Source organism: Panthera uncia, assembly GCF_023721935.1.
Source record: "Panthera uncia isolate 11264 chromosome D3 unlocalized genomic scaffold, Puncia_PCG_1.0 HiC_scaffold_8, whole genome shotgun sequence".
Lineage (NCBI taxonomy): Eukaryota > Metazoa > Chordata > Mammalia > Carnivora > Felidae > Panthera > Panthera uncia.
The window spans coordinates 61,145,978-61,171,575 of record NW_026057586.1 but is presented as its reverse complement, the minus strand read 5'-3'; the positions used below and the strand labels follow the sequence as shown (position 1 = coordinate 61,171,575).

General features: G+C 37.3%; 1 protein-coding gene across 5 annotated transcripts in view; it reads left to right on the top strand.

Moving 5' to 3' along the window:
* SPIRE1 (spire type actin nucleation factor 1) overlaps window positions 1-25,598 on the top strand; it is a 200,926-nt gene that overhangs the window by 105,688 nt on the left and 69,640 nt on the right. For all 5 annotated transcript variants that reach the window (XM_049620471.1, XM_049620469.1, XM_049620470.1 and 2 more), the window contains exons 5-6: window positions 20,905-20,982; window positions 24,793-24,957. In XM_049620471.1, coding sequence (XP_049476428.1) covers window positions 20,905-20,982; window positions 24,793-24,957 — 243 coding nt within the window. The remainder of the gene's footprint in view (window positions 1-20,904; window positions 20,983-24,792; window positions 24,958-25,598) is intronic.

The following is a 25,598-nucleotide window of genomic DNA, read 5'->3' as shown; positions in this document are numbered from 1 at the left end:
TTACTTTTAGGGTGTAAGTATAGTCCTGTGGGGTTAGCATAAATTAAATGTACTGTTGAAGTTCTTCCAACGCACACATTCTCAGGAACCGTTTCTGAGCTTAAAGAAATGTATTAATAAGTTTTTCTTATTCTTATATTATTTTTTCTACTCCATTACAATGTGAGCTAAAAAAAAAAAAGATATTTTTTGCTCTTCATTAGAACTTTGCTTTGTCAAACACACTCCAAGAAATTTAAACATTATCAAAATTTATTTAAATAAAAATCTCACAAGCAGAGTAAAATACAAGTGGTTAGTCGCTGTGTGGCAGTGCCCACAGAGACCAGCCAGACCAAGGCTGGGGACCCTGGAGTTCCAGCCCCACCTCACCATGTCACCGTCTGGCACCACCCCAGATTTAGGTCTTTGTAAATATCAGTTCTGGCCTGTTTTCTCATCTCTTACTCTGTTTCCCCTCTTTGTTGATCTCTCTTACCCCTTTCCATTTTTCTCTGGAAACTGCTCCATTTTTAGAGAGAACTCCTCAGTGCCCTCAGGCTCTTCTCAGGCTTGCTCATCTGAGGGTAGTCCTTTCTGATACTTCCCCTTTCGGAAAGCTGTTCTTTCCTGCATAACTTCGTATATCTGTGCCTTGTGAGTTAGTAATACTCCGTCTCTGCTCTGCTGTTTCCAAACAACTGCTGTTCTTAACTTGCACAGAAAGCTCATGCCATCTACTTCTGTTCTTCTTTTCTTTTTTTTTTTTTAAGTTTATTTATTTATTTTGAAGGAGAAAGAGAGAATGTGTGAGCAGGAGAGGAACAGAGAGAGAGAAGGAGAATCCTAAGCAGGCTCCGCGCTGACTGTATGGAGCCCATTGCAGGGCTCAAACTCACGCTCCCCAAGATCACGACCTGAGCCGAAGTGAAGAGTCCAGTGCTCAACTGACTGAGCCACGCAGATACCCCAGGTTCTGTTATTCTTAAACCCATTGTCACTGTCATCTGCCACCATCTTGTGTGAGTTCTTTGATAAAAAGAAACTCTAGCTCTGTGTCCTTGACTTTCCCTCTACTTCACTGCTCTGCTTACCTGAACACACTTCTGGCCTCAGAACCACCTATAATCATTCCACCTTTGAAATCATGGACTCTTATCCCCCACTTACTAACTGTAACTTCTGCTTTTCGAGCTCTTTCCCTCATTGCCACCTGAGCTCATCTTCCAATCTCTCAACTCCCCCATTTTTCTTCCAGTTTATTAGCCCTTCCTGGATGTATGTCCTTTCCTGCGTGAACTAGGTTCAGTCACTTTAACAGGAGTTCAGGTCACATGTCCAAACCAGATTGTTGCACTAACCTCCCACCAGTCCCCTCGTCACTGTGAATCCTCTTCGTCAAGTTCATCTTTCACATTGTCTGCGAATGATTTTTGTAGATTACAGATCTGACCTGAGGAGTCCAGTCACACAGGTATGTGATCTTTCAGGCCTGACCCTAGGCTGGTTTTCCCCGGCAAATCCCAATAGGGGAAGGTGCCCTCCCACACATGACTTGGTGCATAGCCAGGGTTCTGCACACTGGTTTTCTGGAGGGAGTGGCAAGAACAGTGAGCATCCCCACTGGGTCAGCCATGTTCATTCACACATCTGCATCCCTAGCCCAGGCACCTTCACCAGGGCCTTGGCTGACATGCTTTCCTCCACTCTGGCTCATAACTTTCCATTTCTGCCCTTCCTTCTTTACCTCCCACCAGCCCCTGGTCCATAAAATGGCCGGAGCCTTTTGTCCAGTACTCCTCAGCAGTGAGGGGATTTTTCCCCACTTGCCTGAATGTCACCTAACTTTTGCCCAGTGTCATTCTGTGGGGGGAAATATGGAACAAGAGGAGCAAAACATCCTTTTTGGCCTCTTGTTTGCACTGTTGCATCCAGTGAATTAAGGCTTGATTGGTACTTTCAGTTCAGTTCATTCTACCTGACCTTAAGACCCCTGGTAGCTCAAAAGAACCATGTTGCTTCCCTGATTAATATGGTTCCCCATCAACTATAGAGTAAAACTAAAACTTTTCTATTGCACACAGGGCCCTTCATGGTGTTTCCCCTCCTTATGTTTTTATTGTCCTTTTTAACAGTATCCAATCAAAATTACTTATAGTTTCTGAATATGTCATGCTATTGTAGGTCTGTGTCCTTTGCACATTCTGTTCTTTCTGCCTGGAATTCTCTTCTTCCATTGTCTGCCTGGTGAACTCCTATTTATCCATCTAAACCCTGCTTCCATATTGCCCTCTTTGTGAAATATTCATGACCTCCCTCCAGCCCAACAGAGTTTTATGCCCTCCACTATCTCTGTATCTTATTCATCTTTCAGTCACGCACTTCTCATACTCTATAGTAGTTATTTGCTTACGTCTTTGTGGTTTTTTTCTCCACAGCTGGACCAGATCCTTCTTGAGATAAATGACTATGTTTTAAATCATCTTTATGCCAATGACTTTTAATGTAGTATATACACATAGGAAACAGTCCAGAAATACTTGTTGAACTGAAACAATTTATACATTATATCTGTGTTTTCTAGAACTTCAGAGGTTTTCAACTTGTTGAAAGAAGTCAGTTTTGAAAGCATTTGTGATGATTAGAAACCTTCCGGCCAAAGTATTTCTAGTAAAAGGAGAACTTTTATGGGAATATAGATGAGGTCTTAGAGTGCTCTTGCTGTTCTTCAAATTTATACATAAAATTTCATTTAATAATGAATCTTGATAGGACAAGCTACAGAATATGTGGAAATCCTGAACTTAAGAACATTCTGTACCATTTAATTACAGATTTTATGTTACATAAATTGCTTGTCAACACTGAGGTTTTAGAAGTAAAGTCTTAACATGGTCCAAGTGGATTTGTTTTTCCTCTGCAATGTGTGCTGCTTTCTTGAAATTGTGAATATTTTCATATATGTTCATGTATGTTCATGTATAGTCATTTTAACCTTTTCTCAAGAGTACTAAATTCACACTACTAATAAAATAGTCTGCTAATGTGAATATTTTTTCTAAAGATCTTAAAGTATACAGACAGGCATACCTCATTGTATTTCAGAGATACTGTGTTTTTTTGTTTTTTGTTGTGTTGTTTTTCTTTTAACAAATTAGATGTTTGTGGCAACCCAGTGTAGAGCAAGTCTATCCGTGATATTTTCCCAACAGTATTTGCTCACTTCATGTCTCTATGTCACATTTTGGTAATTATTGCAATATTTCAGACTTTTTCATTCCTGTCATGTTTGTTAATGGTAATCTATGATCAATGGTCTTTAATGCTATTATTGTAATTGTGGGTACTACAAACTGTGCCCATATAAGGCAGCAAACTTAACTGATAAATGTCTGTTCTGACTACTCCACTGACTGCCTGTTTCCCCATCTCTCTCCCTCTCCTTGGGTATCCCTATTCCCTGAGACACAAAAATGTTGAAATTAGGCCAATTAATAACTGTATAGGGGCCTTTAAGCCATACAGAGAAAGACAGATACCATATGTGTTCACTCCTATGTGGATCCTGAGAAACTTAACAGGAACCCATGGGGGAGGGGAAGAAAAAAAAAAGAGAGGTTAGAGTGGGAAAGAGCCAAAGCATAAGAGACTCTTAAAAACTGAGAACAAACCGAGGGCTGATGGGGGGTGGGAGGGAGGGGAGGGTGGGGGATGGGTATTGAGGAGGGCACCTTTTGGGATGAGCACTGGGTGTTGTATGGAAACCAATTTGACAATAAATTTCATATATTTAAAAAAAAATTGTTCAAGTGAAGGGAAGAGTTGCACGTCTCTCACTTTAAATCAAAAGCTAGAAATCATTAAACTCAGTGAGGAAAGTCTGTCGAAAGCCAAGATGGGCTAAAAGCTGGGCCTTTTGTGCCAAACAGTTAGCCATGCTGTGAATGCAAAGGGAAAGTTCTTAAAGGAAATCAAAAGTACTGCTCCAGTGAGTACATGAACAATAAGAAAGCAAAACAGCCTTATTGCTGATATGGATAAAGTTTGAGTGGTCTCGATAGAAGATCAACACGGTCATAACATCCCCTTAGGCCAAAGCCTCATCCGGAGACCCTAAATCTTTCCAGTTCTTTGAAGCTGAGAGAGGTGAGGAAGATGCAGAAGAAAAGTTTGAAACAAGCAGAGGTTAGTTCATGAAGTTTAAGGAAAGAAGCTGTCTTCATAATGTAAAAGTACAAGTTGAAGCAAGTGTTGATATAATAGCTGTAGCAGGTTATCCAGAAGGTCTAACTAAGGTAATTCTCATCTATTAGAAGAAGATGCCAGATAGCTAGAGAGGAGAAGTCAGTGCCTGGCTTCAGAGCTTCAAAGGACAGCTGACTCTTTTGTTTGTGGCTATGCAGCTGGTGACTTTAAATTGAAGCCGGTGCCCATTGACCATTCTGAAAATGCTAGGGCTCTTAAGAATTATGCTGACTCTACTTTGATGTGTTCTATAAATGGAATAACAAAGCCTAGATGACATCACGTCTGTTTACAACATGGTTGATGAAATATTTTAAGTCCATTGTTGAGACCTAGAAAAAAAGAAAGAGATTCCTTTCAAAATATTACTGTTGACTGACAATGCACCTGGCCACCCAAGAGCTCTGATGATATCCAGTGAGATTAGTGTTGTTTTCGTGCCTGCTAACACAACATCTATTCTGCAGCTCATGGATCAAGGAGCAATTTCAGCTTACAAGTTTTGTTATTTGAGAAATACATTTTGTAAGGCTATAGCTGCAATAGATAATGATGCCTCTGATGGATCTGGACATCAGTTGAAAACCTTCTGGGGGTGCCTGGGTGGCTCAGTCATTTGAGCATCCGACTTTGGCTCAGGTCATGATCTGATAGTATATGGGTTTAAGCCCTGTGTCAGGCTCTGTTCTGATAGCTAAGAGCCTAGAGCCTGCTTTGGATTCTGTGTCTCCCTCTCTCTCTGCATCTCCCCCACTCATGCTCTGTCTCTCTCACTCTGAAAAATAAACATGTAAAAAAATTAAAACATTCTGGAAAGTATTCACCATTCTAGATGACATTAAAAACATTTGTGATTTATGGGAAGAGGTAAAAATATTGACATCAACAGGAAATGGGGTGAAGTGGATTCCAACCCTTATGGATGGATGACTTTAAGGTGTTCAGGACTTCAGTGGAGGAAGTAACTACAGATGTTACTCTGTAACAAGAGAGAACTAGAATTGGAAGTGGAGCCTGAAAATGTGACTGAATTGCTATAATCCCACGATAAAACTTTAATGGGGGAGGAGGTGCTTCTTATGGATGAGCAAAGAAAGTGGTTTTTGAAAAACTTTTATTTCCATATAGTTGGCACACAGTGGTCCATTAGTTTCAGGTGTACAACATAGTGATTCAACATTTTTATACATTATGCTTGCTTACCACAAGTGTAGTTACCACCTGTCAGCATACAACACTATTAAAATATCAGAAAGTAGTTTTTTTTGGAGATGGAATCTACTCCTGGTGAAGATGCTGTGAATATTGTTGAAATGACAGAAAGAATTTAGACTTTGATATAACTTAGTTGATAAAGCAGTGGCTGGGTTTGAGACGACTGATTCCAATTTGGGAGGAAGTTCTGTGGGTAAAATTCTATCAAACAGCATCACATACTGCAGAGAAATTCTGAAAGGAAGAGTCAGTTGATGCAGCAAACTTCATTATTGTTTCATATTAGAGACACTGCCACAGCCACCCCAACCTTCAGCAGCCACCACCCTGATCAGTCAGCAGCCATCAACATTGAGGGCAGGATCCTTCACCAGCAAAAAGATTACAACTTGCTGAAAGTTCAGATGATGGTTAGCATTTTTTTAGCAATAAAAATATTTTTTTATTTTTTTAAATGTTTGTTTATTTTTAAAAGAGAGAGACAGAGCATGAGTGGGGGAGGGGCAGAGAGAGAGGGAGACACAGAACCCAAAGGCAGGCTTCAGGCTCTGAGCTGTCAGCACAGAGCCCGACGCGGGGCTCAAACTCACGGACCGTGAGATCATGACCTGAGCTGAAGTTGGACTCTTCACCGATGGAGTCACCTAGGCACACCAGCAATAAAATATTTTTAAATTATATACGTTTGTTTTTATAGACCTACTACTATCGCACATTTAATAGACTGAAATATAGTGTAAACATAGCTTTTATATATACTGTGAAAACAAAAATATTCACGTGACACATTATTGTGGTACTTGCTTTATTGTGGTGGCCTGGAACCAAACCTGCAATATCTATAAGGTATGCTTATACATTTAAGAATCAGACAATATTTCAGGGGTGCCTGGGTGGCTCACTTGGTTAAGTGTTTGACTTCGGCTCAGGTCAGGATCTCCCAGTTCATGGGTTTGAGCCCCGCATCAGGCTCTGTGCTGACAGCTCAAAGCCTGGAACCTGCTTTGGATTCTGTGTCTCCCTCTCTCTCTGCCCCTCCCTGACCCGCTTCTGTCTCTCTCTCTCAAAAATGAATAAACATTAAAAAATATCAGAATGTGTAAAGAATCAGATAATATTTCTTCTGTACCTGTGAGTTAGTATGTATCAAGTGGAATTTTCAAAGTGATGACCTCTGATTTAATAAGTTGATTATCTGATCATCAGTGATGTTTCACATTACATTTTATCTGTGTGTGTGGGCACGCACGTGTGTGTAAAATTAGGGTAAATTCGTAGTATCAAAACATTGGGAAAAAAATATTTGAGCTTAGTTGCTGATAATGTTCCTGATTTCACAGACCAAAACTACTTCATGTTAAATTTCTTATATGCTCAACTGACAATTTATTAAAATATAAGTAAAACCCCTAACCTGTTCCCAAGTGTTAACTAGTTGTTCTATGACATAATTATGCTTATTAGACCTGGCTTACTTTAGAAAGCTCAGAGCTTTGTAGTTCATCATCTATATGGAATACAAACTCACTTTTATTCTAATCTTTTTATGATGTGATGATTTCCTTCTTAATGAATGAGATCCATTAAGGTTATTCTCTGAATGACAGAGAAGTTTTGGATAGACCTGCTGTTACTGTGTCTCAAAAGCAATTTGATATTCTTGAAAGTAGGCACATATTACTGTGTCTCATAAGCAATTTTTATTTGATATCCTTGTATGTAATTATAGATGAAGGGACAGGCTAAACAATCCATTTAGTGCATCAGGTTGTATGAAAGAAGAGACAGCCCAGGTCCTATTGCCAGTAACCCACCACCACCCAAACTCTACCAGCAAGTGTGGCCAGTGAGCATGTGTGCTGGAGAGTGGAGAATTTAGCTTGGCAGTTTCAAATGTAAATTTTTTGTTGTAGAAAAGGAAGTTATATTAATGGTAGTGTCCTTTATTCCATTGCTGTCTAGGTAGTGTTTGATCATCAGTCCCTGTGTTGTTATTGTTAAATGAAATTATTTATCGGTTCCACAAACTGTGATCCCTACTGCTTTCCTGTATTATTCCTACAGCTATAAAATGGCCTCTGTCGCTTACTCCATTTAATCCTAATGAACAGTCCTGTGACTCTTACTTTGCAAATTGGCAAACTAAGGCTTACAGAGATTGGGGGCTAACACAGAAGCTGTCAGCACTTCTGACACCAGCGTTTCCATCTTCATCCTCATCTTCATCCCCGTAAAGATGCTCAAAGGTTTCCTCTAAGAATAGTCACATACGATAGACTATATTGGAACAAAGTTGAAGAGAGTTCCTAAAATGGAGATGTATGCTTTAATATAGGCTTCTGAGCAGGATTGGAAAGAAGTTTATGGGAGCCAGAGAGAATAAAATTTGGAGCTGGGGAGAAGAGGGTAAATGAGAGAACATTGTGTGTGTGTGTGTGTGTGTGTGTGTGTGTGTGTGTGTGTGTGTCTGTCTGTCTGTCTCACACACGCACACAAATGGGATGGAAGGAAGGAAGGTATCATGTTAAGTTTAGGTATGAAATAATATGGAGGTGTGAAATGGGAAGAGACAGAAGTGTGTTAGAAATGTCAAAGACTGAGATAAAATCATTTTAAGATTAGAAGTCAGTTGATTTTATTCCAGTATGTTCCTAGCATGCTCTAACCATCATTGCCTCCTTGTTGAGAGTGTGTAGTGTGCTTGCCCCCAACCCCAAATCTACAGTAAATATGTTGCTTCACAATAGAATATTTACTATATTTCTTTAATTACTATATTTACTATAGTGTAAAAAGAAAAACCTGAGGTATCAGAGAAGTATAGTGTATAAAAGCAATCTTTCTTTTGAAAGAAGAATCCTTTTTTCAAGCAAATAAGTCATTTTAAAATTTATATTTATAATATATTAACACTAGTCATTTTTATTTTTATTTTTTAACTTTAGAGTGAGAGGGAGAGTGTGTAAGTGGGGGAGAGGGGCAGAAGGAGAGAGAGAGAGAGAGAGAGAGAGAGAGAGAGAGAGAGAGAATGAATGAATGAATGTGCAGCAGGCTCTGTACTCAGCACAGAGCCCAATCCCACGACCCTGGGATCATGACCTGAGCAGAAATCAAGAGATGCTCAGCTGACTGAGCCACCCAAGCACCCTGATGCCGATCATTTTTAAAAGCCCCTTTGTTGTTGGTGAATCATTTTCTTTCACTCATTATTCATGGGACATCAGTTATATAGCTTTTGCTAGATTTGTGTTCATTTATCTTTAGAAAGGGAGGAGAGGGCAATTAGGTATGCTAAGGCCCCTGTAATTGTTAACTTCGCTGCAGAAAGTACAATTCATTAGGCTAAATCTTTGTTTTATTCATTCTCATTTTTTTAAGTCTTGTTGTATAGGCAAAATGTATACTGATAAACATTTTAAGTGCATGCCCAGTAAAATTTGCTATGAAGTTATTATATACTATTTTACATCATATTTTAAACTTGAAATGGATTTTATAGGAAAGCAATTCACTGTTGAAGATTTTAGAGGAAAGCTCAATATTATAAATATTGAGCTATAACACTCAACATTACTATTAATTGATGTCAGTATCCACTAAAAATTCTGTATTTTAAAATCTAATGATAAAGAAATCCCTATAAAGAAGAAATTCCTAATGCAGTAATATTAGGCATAAATTAATGAACAGTAAAAATAATTGAGATTTATGAACATATGTTCATATTATCATAAGAAGGCATGTAAAATAGATTTTAAAGTCAGTGTCTGTTTTCTAGGAGATTGTGTACTCAAAGTGATGAAAATTTTCTCTCCCCTTGCACTTTCTTGCATCATACACATAAACAATCCTAGAACTAAAGTGGAATATTCCAAACATTTTGATCTCTAAGGGATAAGATGTCTCATATAGTTAAGCCATCTTGGATTTCTTCAGAAGCAGCCTCTACAGGTGTGGATTGTCACTTCTGATTATCTGATTATAATGATCTTTGATCTCTTCTCAAGTGTGGTGCTTAATTAGTTTTTTATTGACATCTTAAACTCATAAATTCTATCTTCATTCACTGTTTTAATTATGGTTTTCCATTTGCGTCTTTCAGGCCTGCGCTTAATGGACATCTCCTTAGACTGCCCCTAAACACTCGTGTGTGTGTGCATACATAAATAGATATAGGTATATATTTATATCTCACACTCAGTCTTTTACTTTAAAATCAGTTGCCCTGTTTATTTCCTTCCTCACAGTTATCACAGTTGTCTTGATGACTTCTTTTCTTACTCATTGGTATCTACCACAAGAAAATAATCTCATGAAGGGCAAAGACCTTTTCTCTCTGATACACTGCTATATCCCAGTGTAATAGGGCCTCTAAATATTTGATCAGTGTTGAATGAATTAGAGAATCTGTGGTTCAGCTACTGTAGATCTTACCATCTATCTTGAATCTTGGTCCCTGACACTCTTGACTTGTCTCCAGAATGTACAGCCTCCTTCATGTTCTCATTGCCTTGTGCCTTCTTCATGCAGTGGTCTGACATCTCTTGCCTGGGCCATGGGAAAGCCTTCTGATGTAATTTCCCTTTTCATCTACAGTCTACCATCCAGTGTTATGTCGCTGTGTAGAGATCTTGTTGGCTACTTGGTACTTGTAGGTGGAAAGTTTAGACTCCTTGGCATGACATAGGGCACTATTCAGAATCAGGCTTCAATCTTAACCTCTCCAGGCTCTTCATTCACTGTATGCAACCTCCCCTGTAGTCTCTGAGCATCCAGGGACTCTGTACCTACCTGAAGTTCCTGTTCCCCCTCTTCTCTCACCTAGAAAATGCTTATGGGACGCCTGGGTGGCTCAGTTGGTTAAGCATCTGACTTCGGCTCGGGTCATTATCTCTTGGTTTGTGGGTTCAAGCCCCGCATTGGGCTCTGTGCTGACAGCTCAGAGCCTACAGCTTGCTTTGGATTCTGTGTCTCCATCTCTCTGACCCCTCCTCTGCTCGTGCTCTCTCTCTCTCTCTCTCTCTCTCTCTCTCTCTCTATCTCTCTCAATAATAAATAAACATTAAAAATTTTTTTTAAATTGCAAAAAAAAAAAAAAAAAGTTACCATATGATCCAGTAATTCCATTATTGGGTATTTAATGAAAACACTAATTCAAAAAGATATGTGCACCCAAGTTTATTATTTATAGTAGTCAAGGTACAGAGTATTACACAGCCATAAGAAAAAATGAAATCTTGCCATTTGGGACAACATGGATGGACATGGAAGGCATTATGTTAAATGAAATAATTCAGACTGAGAAAGACAAATACAGTATGATTCCACTCATAAGTGGAAACTTAAAAAAAAAGACAAATGAGTAAATAAAAAACAGAATCAGACCTATAAATACAGAAAACAAACTGGTGGTTGCCAGAGGAGAGGGAGGTGAGAGGTTGGACAAAATTGTTGAAGGGGTGTGGGAGACAACGAGCTTCCAGTTATGGAATGAATAAGTCATGGGAATAAAAAGCACAACACAAGGAATACAGTCAATGATATTGTAATAGTGATATAGTAGGACAGATGGTAGCTACATTTGTGATGAGCATAGCGGAATATATAAACTTGTCAAATCGCTACATTGTGCACCTAAAACTAGTAGAACATTGTGTGGCAACTATATTCAAATGAAAGTAAAAATTTTTAGAAAAATAAAAATACAAGTAGCATTATGCTAGTGTCTTGATTTTCTGAATGTTTTAATGATCCTTAGTTACATGTGACTTTATTTTAAACCTCATCATTCAAATTCTTTTGAATAGTTAAGTCTTACCCTAAATTTAATGATGGAAGGATGATCTCTAGATGCTTAGATTAGAACCAGTTTACCTTTATCTGCTAATATTTGACCAGATATTGGAATTATGGGGTAAGAAGATGAACTGGAAATAAGCATGAATAAGCATGAATCTCAGTATGAATCTTCACAATATTAACATGAGTGTTTTTATACTGTACAATCATAACTACTGCTGTGACACTTCATTAAGTATTGTTACTATTAGTGCTATAAGAAATCAAAGTTTCATGATGAAATCTTTGAACTGTTTATCTTAGATAAGATTATTACCAGTAGAATATTATGTGTGTGTGTATATGTGTGTGTGTATAAATGTGTGTATATAAAGTATCTTTTGTTGCTAGGGGAAAAGCAATGTTTTTGGAATTGACTAAGCTGTTATTATTTTTTGTCTTTTTAAAAAGTCAAATAGCCACATTTAATTACCTACAGCTTATTGGAAAAAATCAAATGTAGGTATTTAGCATCCACCATCTCTTATCAGCCCATAACCAAATCCACCTGTGTTACATAATACCATTGCCAGTGACCACATTCAATCATACTAAGGCATCTGCATGTGATATGACTTCTGACATATTCTGCTTGACTACACTTACAAAGATAAAGTCACAAGACCTCTATCTCATTAACATATTAAGATGTATTTTAGGGGTCCCTTGGTCGCTCAGTCAGTTGAGCATCCGACTTGACCTCAGTTCAGGTCTTGATCTCAGGGTTGTGAGTTCAAACCCTGCTTCCGGCTCTGCGCTGGGCATGAAGCCTACTTAAAAAAAATAAGTTAAAAAAAAAAAGTGTATTTTAGTCAGCTTTCTCATATTCCCTGCCTATCATTCTCCTCATGCCTGCTCACAACACTTCCAATAATAAAACTGGCATTTAGGTTAGCTGGAAATTTCTCCCTACAGCTAAAATGGATTTATATTCTGCCAAGACATGAGCATATCATTTTTTGAAAGAAAGAACTGCCACCAGATGTCTGTTTGTAAGATTGCCATTTGTTCATTTTAATTAGATCATCCATCATTTGTAACTTTTCATGGCCCTTGTCAATGTCTGTCTTTTTTCTATTGATTTATTATTTTGTGAATGTTAGTAAACGTGCAGAGCATTTACCTCATCAGAAGTAATTAACTTACTCTTTCTGCCCTGGGCATCTTGCTTGTATCACTATTCTCCCTGCTAAAATAATTGCAGAAGAATCTTTATTTAAGATATCATGTAAGGGTACCTGGGTGGCTCAGTCGTTAAGCATCTGACTTTGGCTCAGGTCATGATCTCATGGTTTGTGAGTTCAAGTCCCACATCAGGTGTGCTCTAGCCCCACTTCCAGTGAACATGAGCCCTGAGCCCCTCTTCAGGTAAAACATGAGCCCTGCTTTGGGTGAGCCTCAATTCTGTCTCTCTCTTTCTCTCTTCTCTGCCCCTCCTGGGATTATCCCTCTCTCTGCTCTTCACTCTTGCAGCATTTCTCTCTCTCGCTGTCTCTAAATAAATAAATAATAAATAAATAAATAAATAAATAGCATGTAAGAAGTCTCCTACTTGCAGGTTCTGTAACTTCTCCAATTTAATTAAATTTATTTTAACAAAATTCATATGATTCGAACATTCAAATTATATATACTAAGCTATACCCTTATGCTGGCTGCTGTCCCACAGACAACAAATGCTATTAATTTGTTTTTTGTTCTTATGGAGACATTTTATCCATAACTAACAAAAACATCATGTTTTTTTCTTCCTTTTTTATGCTGTTCTGAACTTTCCTTTTTTCATTTAATAATATATCTTGGAGATAATTTCATATCAGTCCATAGTGTTTACATCTAGTATGAGTTTGTAATATTTTCTTGTGTGGATATACTGTGATTGATTTAATCAGGCTCTTTGTTAGAAAGATTACTTCTAATCTTTTGATGTTTCATACAGTGCTACAGTGGATAGTTTTAAAGCTACTTTTCATGGGTGTAATCATATATGTAGGATAAGTTCCTAAAATTTGAATTACTGGTTCAAATGGCATGTGCATTTACAATTTTCATAAAATATGAAATTGTCTTCAATAGAGGTTTACCAATGATCTTATCCTTTGCATTGTGTAAGAGTGTGTCTTTTCCTATGCAATGTGTTTTTTAAGTGATAGGTGAAATTTTGTATTCCTTAGTTCTAGTTTACATTCTCCTTACTATGAATGAATGAGATTGGGCAACTTTTCATATGCTTAAGAGCATACTTGTATTTACCAATTGCCTATTCATATCCTTTGCCCATTTTTCTAATGTAGTATTGGTCTTTACTTACCCATTTGTATGTCTTAAGAAAATACTTGTTGTGATATAGATTGCAAATATAGCCCATGATATTTTAATGATCATTTTATTATTATCACTGCCTTTCTTTATGTGTGAAGACTTGATGAGTCTATAGGGGTGAAGAGTGGATAAATATGAAAACTGGAAGGGTGGTTGTATTAGGGAGATACTGTGAGTCCAGCTACTTGAGGCAGAGACATTCATTAAACCCTCAGAGAGAGAGAGAGAGAGAGAGAGAGAGAGTGTGTGTGTGTGTGTGTGTGTGTGTGTGTACACAAAAGTATTGGAAGAATTTAGAATGAATTTCCTTCATTGTCATGACTTCATCTATAGTTTTTTGTAATTTCTTTAATGAACCATATAAATTCAAATTAAATTTTACAGAAATTATCAACTTCTAGTTTAGTATCTTAACATTTTACATTTTTTAATTAAGTAAAATGCTGACTTTCTTTCATCTTTGTTGTAGTTACCTTTTCCGAATCGTATCCCTTGAGGAGAAGACTATATTACATCTTTAACAAAGTGTTATAAAACTTGATGAAAATATAAATCATATTCTTTTGTAATTATCCACTAACTCTTTAATGTACATGGGAGACTTCCAGTTATCAGATGAACTGCTATAATTCCATGGGAGTTTTTTGTACCCTAATTTTTGGAACACTAATTTGGGGCTGGTAAATATGATAAAATCCCTTTTCTTGCTTTTCTCTATGGTAAAAATATCTCAGCTAGGACAGCATGGCTGTTAATCTCTGTGGCTGATATATGTGTTCTTTTTATTACAGGCGACATTTATATAAGTGATTTTGTCACTCGGGAAATATAATTAATAGTAATTTCTTTGAAAGCATATTAGCATATATTGAGTAAAAAAAAGGTTCAAGGAGTTACTAAAACATATTCATTTTTACACATTGAAAAGTTTCTAACTGAAACATGTACTCAGTATATAGAGGAATATCAATAAATGATAAATGGCGTTAAGTGGTTAACAGTATGCAGGAAAATGATCATCATTGAAATGCTGTTATTAAAGTATTCTTTTAATACATGAATATATCTGTAACGGTGGTTTAATCTAAAAAGAGGCATTTATATGTGAGCTGGTGTTGAACCTATACAAATGAATTAAAATTATTCTGTGAGCATTTGATATCTTGTGATTCACAGAGTAGATTTTATTTGTTTGTTTTTTAAGGTGCCAGGAACTGAAAGTGTTGGCTTGGAGCAGTGCTAATTGCTAGCTTGAGAATGGTTATGTCAGACATGCAGAGAGTTAATTGCCATGCGGGTACTCAATTATAACTTTCTCACCATATTCCAAGCTCAGGTTGGCATCTGTTATTACATTTGTGCATACAAAATAATTTATTCAGAAGCCAGAATATAATTGACAGAAGCTTGTCACTAACACTAGAAAAATATGTAATTTACTTTCAAATAACTCATTTGTTTTTGCTAACTAGAAACCTGAGATTTCTAGTTGCACATTGCTTTAGGCCTGTTCAATTACAGTATTCACAGATTCTCAGCTACTGTATTTGACTTATTTGTGAGTCAGGATTTTGATTTCATGAAGAGGCCAGAGAGAGGTCTCATTTGGTAAAAGAATAAAATGTTATTGTGATGGAATAAAAAGTATTCACAGTGAAATCTCACAGATATTTGTTGGTTTTTAATAACTAGTACTTACTAAATGCTTAACATGAGCCAGGCACCATGCTGTATTCTTTCGGTATTATTTTATGTAATATTAACAAAATCTAGAAAGTAGTTTTTTGTCTGCATTTTACAGACGGGAAAACAAACTGAGGATTAGAGCAGTTAGGTGACCCGTATAAAGACACACAGCTAGGAAGTGTCTGAACTACAGTTTATGGTAGAAATTCAGAAAAATTAAAAAACATGAAATTCTTGGACTATTAATTTAAACTGTCTTTAGTATTATAAAGAGCAGATCGTTTTTCTTAGTAGCAGGGAGTTAGGGATTTTATCACGGCACAAGTAAAGGCAGAGATGTGTAAAGGTGTAAAACAGTAAGACCATCTGGATGGGATGTGTTGGAGAACAGTATAATTTAAGGTTGGGTGGAAAAGGGACCATGTGCTTCTCATATGACTCCACCAGACTACCCCTAAGACATAGAAGCATGAACTCGTACTTCTAGACTAAAGGAACATATTAAATCATAACTCTTTCAGTTGCAAGTAACAGAAATCCATTCCAATTAGCATGAGTGAAGTACGGGAATATTTACTGGCTCACATAAATGGAAAGTCTAAGGGTACAGCTAACTTTAGGCGCAGCTGGATCCAGTGTCTCAAACTCTATAATCAGGACTGGCTTTCTCTCTCTCACTCCCCGGGATGGGCTTTTACTAAAAAGCAGGTAAGATGACAGTCTGTAGCTTAAACCTCACATTTCCTCAGTTTAGTAACTCCAGCAGAAAGTCTTTCTCTTAATTAGAGCAAAAATATCTTGGAGGAAAGTTCAGAAACATATGCCTGCTCAAGAACTAGGTGCTGTGGCTGTACTGGCTGGTGGAGGCTGTGTCCTCACCCTTGTGAGTAGGTGATAAGGTGTGCCGGCCATGGGATTAGCCCTACTCAAACTATAGGGGCTGAATTCCCCAAATGAAAGAAGGAAGGGGGGAGATGTATCTAGACAAAAGCAACAGATACCCACTGAGAGATGTATTGTTCAGTGCAAGTCAAAGTGTCTTTGAAATCATACATTTTACCTTTAAAATCCATGTAAACTTTATTTTATATGTCTACATCTAATTGTAATATTTTTTTATTTTTTTATTATGTTTCTTTATTTTTGAGAGGCAGAGAGAGACAGAGCATGAGTGGGGGAGGGGCAGAGAGAGAGAGGGAGACACAGAATCCAAAGCAGGCTCCAGGCTCTGGGCTGTCAGTTCAGAGCCTGCTGCAGGGCCTGAACTCACGAACCGTAAGATCACGACCCAAGCCAAAGTCGGATGTTCAACTGACTGAGCCACCCAGGCGTCCCTAATTGTAATATTTTTTAAATGTTCCATGTGTGGATTGAGTTCCCCCATGAAAAGGATTCTGAGGGGTAAAATTTGAATTCGGGAGGTTTTATTGGGAACTGCTTTGGGGAACACCTGTGAGCAGTGAAGGAAAAGTTGAACTATGATGCACGTGCAGCAGGTTGCAGCTGATCCCACAGGGAGCTCAGAAGTTGGGATGGCCTTTCAGAGATGTCCCAAGAGAGGCAAGGGGGCCTGACCTGTGTACCTCCACACAGACCAGTGATTGGGTGTGGGCTACCCCAGAGATGGGGCATACCCATGACAAGGCAGCTCCTTGCTCTGAGCCCTGAGTGCAGCTCCTAGGGCAGGATTAGGTTATGGAGCAGACAAAACCTCCAGCAGCAGTGGAAGAGTACTTCATTCCTGAAGTGGGTGCAGGGTGTGGACCTAGGCAACTTACCACAGCATGATAATCTATCACATCTGTGAGTAAAATTTGCTCCAGGAAAATGTGTCCTGTTTATCTGTCATTGTAAATGCTCCCTGGCATATCACTATACTGTTTGACCAGAGGTCGCTGGAAATATGGGTACCCCAGTTTGAAGGTGACAGCAGAAACACTGGGAACCCATCATAGGGGAGTAAAAAGGTAAACCAAATGAGGAAGATAACCGAGGCAGAAAGAACAGTTGAAAGACTTGCCATCATCAGCTTTGGTAGTAGCAGTGGGAATCTAGAAAAAAAGATAATATATCTTCATCTTGCCAAAGACCACCCATCTTCTCCTGTACCTGTACTGTTTATCTTGCCTTCTCTTGTTTGGAGCCTAGAAGGACCTAGAGACCATCAGAAATTTTAAAAAACAACATAGGCTTGCAAAAATGAGTTTCTCCATCATGTTTTCAGCTTTTTTCATTATCTTTTGGCTTATAGATCATTGGGTAAACAATATAGTGCTTGTTGTGGGATCAGCCTGTAGGTGACAAAGAGCCCATATTGCACTCTTGGTTATGGATGGGGAAAGTGTGTTGTTAGGGTGTTGGCCCATGTGTACATATTTGATCTTCTTAGGCACTAAGGTTTCAAGCCAATTTATTTTGATGTTGACTGAATCTTGTTGACGTGTTTAGTATTATAATTACTTCAGTGTGCATTTTTTTCTTTTTATTTACTCTGATTATTATTTATTTTAATCTGTTGACTGAATGAGACACTTAAATGTAATGTGAGCTTGGATTACATGTTTATTTCCCTGAACTGGAAAGCACATGTTTCCGTGTGGCATAGATAAGAGTTTTCTTCCCCACCCCTTCAGTAGATTCTGAATTTAGAGAAGAAAATTCAGATTTTCCTCTGAATAATTTTCCCTTTCATAGGGCTTCTTGTTAAAGTTGACTTGATAAGAGCTGTTGAGGAGATTGAAGGGCTTGGTTGAAAGATCTTAATTCACTTATTCAACAAATACTTGCTAAGCACCTACCAAGAGCAAGGCATGCTTCTAGAGATTCCAGGAGCCCAGCAGTGAACAAAATACACAAAAATAATTCCTTATGAAACTTAAAATCTAGTAATGAAAGGCAGACAGTAAACACATTGAGTAAATCATATAGACTATTAGAAGGCAGGATGATTTTTGGAAAAAGACATAGACTAGGGGAATTGCTAGTGCAGGGAGTGGAGCTTGGGGTTTGTATAGGATTGCATAGGATGGTCAAGGTAGGCCCCATTGAGAAGGTGACATTTGAGCAAAAATGAGATATGTATGGGAATTAGCTATGTGGAGATGGGGGGTAAAGCATTGTGGAGAGAGGAACAGCCAGTACAAATGCCCCAAGGCTGGAGTTGGAAGAAATAGGAAGAAATGAGGTACTTATTCTAAACTTTTGGTATTTGGGTAAGGGAGGGAAGAGCACTGCTGCTGAGAGAGTCCCAAGGTGCCCAAAGGCATTTCACCTCCCTAAGTCTCTTTCTTTTCTTTTACGCTTTTAATTATAAAAAGCTAGAAAGAACACTATTCTAGTCAATAGAATAATATATATCTTAAGGCATTAATTCTTTTTGGGATAGAGCTTGGATTACAGTCCTCAGAGGAACAAAATAAATGTGCCTCTCCTTTTGATCTCTTCCCTGTTCAGCTCTGATTTCAAGATGTCACTACTTGATGAAGATTGTGGACTTGGGTTGAAAACCATGGCTTTAAATCATGAGAGATTTTTAAAAAGACAGCTAATTATCTGTAGCAAAAAAAGGGGGGGGGGTATTTTAAATATCAGAAAAATTGCATGTACCAGGACATCTGTTGTGTCATTAAACACAGAAAATGGAGGGTCCTAATTTAGTAATGATTATTACTCAGATTTTGACACAATGTTACACTAGATATTAAGTACCCAATTATCTGCAAAGCCGTAGTCTTCTTTTTCCTTGTGTGTTAGCAGTTCATAAATACTAATTTTAGCGAAAGTAATGTAGAACTTTATCCAGCTTTTTTCTAAGGCTTATCTAAGTCATTGGGAAGCAGCATCAGGACACTTAGATTCCCAACAGGGCCATTCTTCTCATTATCTGGTGTCCCTTCCACACATCTTATCTCCTGTCTGAGACCCTGATGCCGCTTCTACCTACTTCACTCTCTGTCCTGCCTGTGGGGAGACCCCAGCCATGTCACTTAGCTTTTGTGAGCCTCAGTTGTGAGCCCAGCCATAACAGGGGTTGTGCTTGGGGTTAAGTGATGGTTGCCTGAAGCCTTAGCACTTGTTAGCTGATATTATTATTTCCCCATACCCTGTTGCAGCCAAGAAGTACTTCCCTCATCCCCCAAATGTCTTTCCTAGCAAGAGAATACGTTATTTATACCACATTTTCTTCAAGTGTTCAGAGTTATTTTATTCTTTTTATATTAATACTCCTATACATTATTAAGTACAAAAAAAGCAGGTGATGTTATTCTCATTTTGCAGATGGTCAATCTGAGATGTTGAGAAGCAAAAAATAAATGGTTTAGAAATGTTTTCTATTAAGTATTTTCATATAAAATAAACTAGGTTTCATAAGGTACATTTAAACTCAGTCCACAAGCATTCAGGCAAATAAACTCAACAAATTGTAAAATATACAAGAATTGATTTGTTGTAAGTAGGAATGGTATAACACAGATTAGTAATTAATAGCCGAGTAGATGTTTTAGTTATCATGATTTTCTTAAAATTGCAAATGTTGGATTCATGCAGTTTCAAAGGGTGGGGCATTGTGTGTCAACAGCATTCAAATAAATTAAAAATTGAAAAGTGTACAAACTTGCAGTTTTAAGATGAATAAGTTCTGGAGATCTAATATACAGCATGTTGACTGTAGTTAACAATATTGCCTTACATGCTTGAAAGTTTCAAGAGTAGATCTGAAGTGTTCTCACCACGTACACAAAAAAGTAATTATAGGAGGCGGTGGAGGTGGTAACTACCCTTATTGCAGTAATCGTTTTTGTAATATATACATTACCAAATAATAAATAAATAAAAAGCATTTTATATATTGAAATTTACTCATGAAATTATTTGACAAATATATATTGAGTATAAAAAGTGCCAATGCTATATATATTAGCCCCTGAGAATGGAATTTTGCCTCATGAAACCTAGAGGGAAGGTACAAACAAATGTAAAACTACAGTGTAAAAAGGGCTACAGAGGAAAGGTGGATGGTGCTATATGCCACTGTATAGTAGGAAGATTTGACTTAATTGAGGGGAAGGGAAGGCTTTCCTGAAGAATTGATGATTCTGTTGAGCCTGATATCTGAAAGAAGAGCAGAAGTAGAGAATAAATGAGACCAGGCATGGGGGTGAGGAGAGGAGAACATCTGGGGCCAGACCACATCAGAAGTCAGCAAAAATTAGATAGTGTTTGGATTAAGGGATCTGCAGTGGAGATAAAAAGAAGAGGGCTTAGGTTATATGGAGGAAATAATATCTGTGAGATTTAATTGTGTATTGAATAAGGGCATTGGGGGAAAAGGCAATGTCAATACATTTTAGTGGTGTGAGTTAATATTGTGACAAAGGTTTAGCTGCAAGGCCTAGAAGGAAATTAGAAGGAACAATCTCAGTCCATCTCTCTGTAGTACTGTATCTATTGTAGTTTACCATTGACTGAAATGTATAGGGGAGTAGATTCTGTACTATCTGCTTCAATAATGCTTCTATATAGACTTTATCTGAAGATATCTGTTAGAAATTTTCATTTGAGAAGGTAGCATAATGAAATTTTTATACCTAAATGTTTTCTTTTTATTTTCATTGATAGAATCTTAAGAAGATTCAAGAAATGGAAAAGAGTGATGAATCTAACACAGACCTGGAAGACCTGAAAAATGCTGACTGGGTAAGGTAGTTGGATATGCACTGTTCTGCTTAGTGTTGAAGACAGAGTGTGATGATTTCTAAAATGCTTGTTACTAAGGACTGTAATACGAATTGATATATGAATTTGAATGTGCTTAGTCTTACATTTGAGGAAACATCTTCCCCATTTTACAAAACTAACTGATTTTATTAGAACTACCCCAATGTCCCTTCTGATAAAATTGATGTTTTAAAATACTGACCTTCCTGATTATATTAATGTCTTAGCATACTCTTGTAAGTCAGAGTTTAAGCTCTGTTTCAGGATAAGGTGTGAAACTACAGTGTAGTGCATTCATTTATCCGATGAATAGTTACTGTATTAGGGTTCTGAGATGCAGAATTATTCATTCCTGTATTATTACAGGATCTCTGCCTGCATAAAACAGAAGACAGATTTCTAGCACAGATGATTACAGTGTATTTATGCAATACACTTTGAGTAGCCACTTTTTCTGGCATGGTACTAGACCCTAGTAAAACCAAGAGTCCCTGCCCTCATATATGACTTAGAGTTGGGTAGGCATGACAGCCTTGGGGCTGAGTCATTGTCATGAAATTAGACTGAGGTATGTTCAGGCATCAGTGGGAAGGCACATTTTAGGATTCTGAATTTTCAGGTTAAGGATATTGGTTAAAAAATGATACCATTAAATGAGGGACTAGGAATATTTGGGGGATATGAACAAATTGCTTTTGACCATATTAGACTTTGTTTGCCACATTCTTTTTTAACAGCTTTATTAAAGTATAATCAGCATGCAATAAGTTACACATATTTAAAAGGCATAATTTGATAAGTTTTGACATATACACACATACATACATACCCATGAAACCATCATCATAATCAAAATATTGAGCCCATCCATTAACCCCCATAGTTTCCTCATGCCCCTTTGTAATCCTGCTTCCTTTCTCCTCATGATCTGGGAGGAACTCATGGGAAAGCAATCCATGATCTGCTTTCTCTCACTATAGATTAGTTTGCATTTTCTAAAATTTTGCAAAAATGTAATCATATAGTATGTACTGTTTTTTGCTTGGCTTCTTCCATTCAGCATAATTCTTTTGAGATTTCATCCATGTTGTTGCCTCTATCAATAGTTTGTTGTTGTTTTTTCATTTTTTTAATGTTTATAAATAGAGACAGACCATGAGTGAGGGAGGGGTAGAGAGAGAGGGAGACACAGAATCTGAAGCAGGCTTTAGGCTCCGTGCTGTCAGCACAGAGCCCGATGCGGGGCTCGAACTCACGAACCACGAGATCATGACTTGAGCCTAAGTCGGACGCTTAACCGACTGAGCCACCCAGGTGCCCCGATAGTTTGTTGTTTTTATTACTAGTAGTATTCCAATCCATTGTATGGATCCACATGTATTGATGTATGGATATAAATATTCATAATTTATTGATAACGTCACTGAGATATTTGGAATGATATTAATCTAGAACATTTAAGATTAAGGTTAAAAAATAAGTAGCCTGTAATGTCTTGTAAATGGATATTATCATTTTATTTTATTTTTTTAATTTTTTTTCAACGTTTTTTATTTTATTGTTGGGACAGAGAGAGACAGAGCATGAACGGGGGAGGGGCAGAGAGAGAGGGAGACACAGAATCGGAAACAGGCTCCAGGCTCTGAGCCATCAGCCCAGAGCCTGACGCGGGGCTCGAACTCACGGACCGCGAGATCGTGACCTGGCTGAAGTCGGACGCTTAACCGACTGCGCCACCCAGGCGCCCCGGATATTATCATTTTAGAATAGTATTGTTTATTAAGTTTCCTTTGTGTAGAATACTCTAATAGCCTTATTTCAGGTGTATTTTATCTTGGCTAATAAATTTTAAAATTTGTTTTCTTAGACGTGGAAGCCAGATAAATAACTCCAGGTGGTCAGAATTTAGCAAACAGCTAGTTTAAACTTGAACTAAAAACTTAATTTATTGCCGTAGGGCAGCCTCATTTAAAAAACTGGTAGGATCACTGACGAGAGATGCGCTAACTCTAAAGGGAGTTCCATTTGCCTAGATCACCAGCTGCTCTCTTATAAGACCATTAAAATGAATTATTTAGAAAGATTAGAATGAAATGAAAGAATGAAGGAGAATTAGAGTATCTTTGATGGTAGCATCTCAGGATCTCTCTGATGGAATATGTAAATGACTGAATCTCTGGGAGTACATACAGTGACAGTCGTACATTATTTTACTGTGACTTTTATCTCTTAATTAAATTAAATTTCTGAAAATGTTTGCCAAACAATAATATATAAAGAACTGGCTATATAAAAAGTCTGTTTGAATCCTTTCATAAATTATAGCAAAATCTTCTAATATGAGTAATCATCCCCTAATTTATCTAAATACTCAAAATTTCACATATGTCAAGTTTTCTTAAAGCCCTGGGCAGTCAAGAGAAGAGATAGCATTTTAAAAGATGAGATGATATTTGAACTGGATCTTAAAGGAATGCGTATAAGAAAAACAGAGAAATTGGGACAAGAACATTCTCAAAAGAGATATCTGAATATTTTAGGGATATTGTATTGGATCTGTTTAAAATAGGAATATTTTAGAAGGTGTTCTAATGGATATACCACAATATTAAGTACCTCAAATCTTATTTGGAATAAGAAATGGTATACATTTTTTAAAAAATCATAAATTCCATTTTTGAGAAATTTAATCAGTTATTTTGTACAGATAATTCTTATGAAATATATCACATGGTTTTTAGTAAATATGTTTAAGTAATAAATATGAACTACTTATTAATTTTAACAAACCACAGTGTTTCAGTTAAATATCATATTGATTTACTTTTCACTGAAGTAGAGACTATGACACCTTAGCTTATAGGTAGGAAAATAAAAGGATTAACTTATAATAATAATATACATATTTAGTATGTCTTATATTATTGTAAGTACTTCATTTATATCTCATTTTCTTGAAGGGCTAGCAAATCAATTTACCATTATTTGTTTACCATTATTTGTTGATAAGAAGGCCAATATTATGTAATTTGTGCAAAGATAGTAATAACATAAAAATTATGGCCATTTTCCACATAATATATGACCATCTCAGCAAGTTATGAAGTACCATTATCTTTTATTGGTGAGGAAGCCAGGGGTCAGAGAGGTGAAACAACTTGCTGGATGTCAGATAGCTGATAGGTGATTGTATCATTTAGCTGTGGTCACAGTAATGCCACCTAACCAGCCACTACAGAATCACAGTTGCATAAAGTAGTACATTTATTTAGCTCATGAGCGTACAGATCAGTTATGTGTGTCTCATTCTTCTCCTGGACAATCATGCTAGTCCAGGCATAATGTTCTCATGGCAATAGAAGCACAAACCCATTATGCATTTGCTTTTGCAGACTTTGGTTACATCACATCCACTACTATTCCTTCCAGTGGCCAAGCAAATCATAAAGCCAAAACCAATGTTAGAGTGTGGGAAATATACTCTTCAGTGAGCAAAATCACGTAACAGAGTGTAGACACAGGAGGCGTGAAGAACTGAGGCCATTAATACAGCCTTTCATAGTGAATGAGTTAGGGTTTATACCCAGGTGCCTCAGAACTTAGAGCTCGTGATTCTCTACTGGCTTTTTAAGTACTTAGTATTATAAAATCTAGTTTTAAAAATCAGTTTTGTTTGGTCTACTCAATGTTTTGCAAGCCAAGCTCTTCATTTTTTCTGTATGACTGTAGCTACTTAGAGGGAACTAGTAAATTTATTCATGGACATCTCTCTACCCTTGATTCTTTTAGGCTCGATTCTGGGTACAGGTGATGAGGGATTTGCGGAATGGAGTAAAACTTAAGAAGGTCCAAGAGCGGCAGTACAACCCTTTGCCCATTGAATATCAGCTCACCCCGTATGAGATGCTAATGGATGACATTCGATCTAAAAGATACACTTTGCGAAAAGTAATGGTAAGTAACAAAGAAAACCATTAAAAAACTCAAATGGTTATTCTTTAGTAATCTTATTTGTTGAAAATGTTCTCAGTGGTTTTTTTTTTAATTTTTTTTTTTTTAACGTTTATTTATTTTTGATACGGAGACAGAGTGCAAGCGGGGGAAGGGCAGAGAGAGAGGGAGACAGAATCTGAAGCAGGCTTCAGGCTCCGAGCTGGCAGCACAGAGCCTGATGCAGGGCTCAAACTCATGAACCGTGAGATCATGACCTGAGCTGAAGTCGGACGCTTAATTGTCTGAGCCACCCAGGCGCCCCTGTTCTCAGTATTTTAAAAATCATTTCTTCCCATAGAAGTAATACATAATTATTACAGAAAATTTGAAAAATACAGTAAGCTCAAAGAATAAAAGTTGCAAATGTGTGATTTCACAGCCCCAAGAGGTGTTTTGCAACATGCTTGTATTATAACCTTCTTTTTTCTATCCATTTTATTTAGACAAAATGGATTAATATTGAATACTTTGTTTTGTAACCAGTTATTTTCACTTAACATACATAGTATGAACATTTTTCCATGTCATTATGTGTTCAACATCATCACATCTAAATGACTACCTCCCTTCTAGCTTTATGGCTATATCAGAGTTTATTAAGT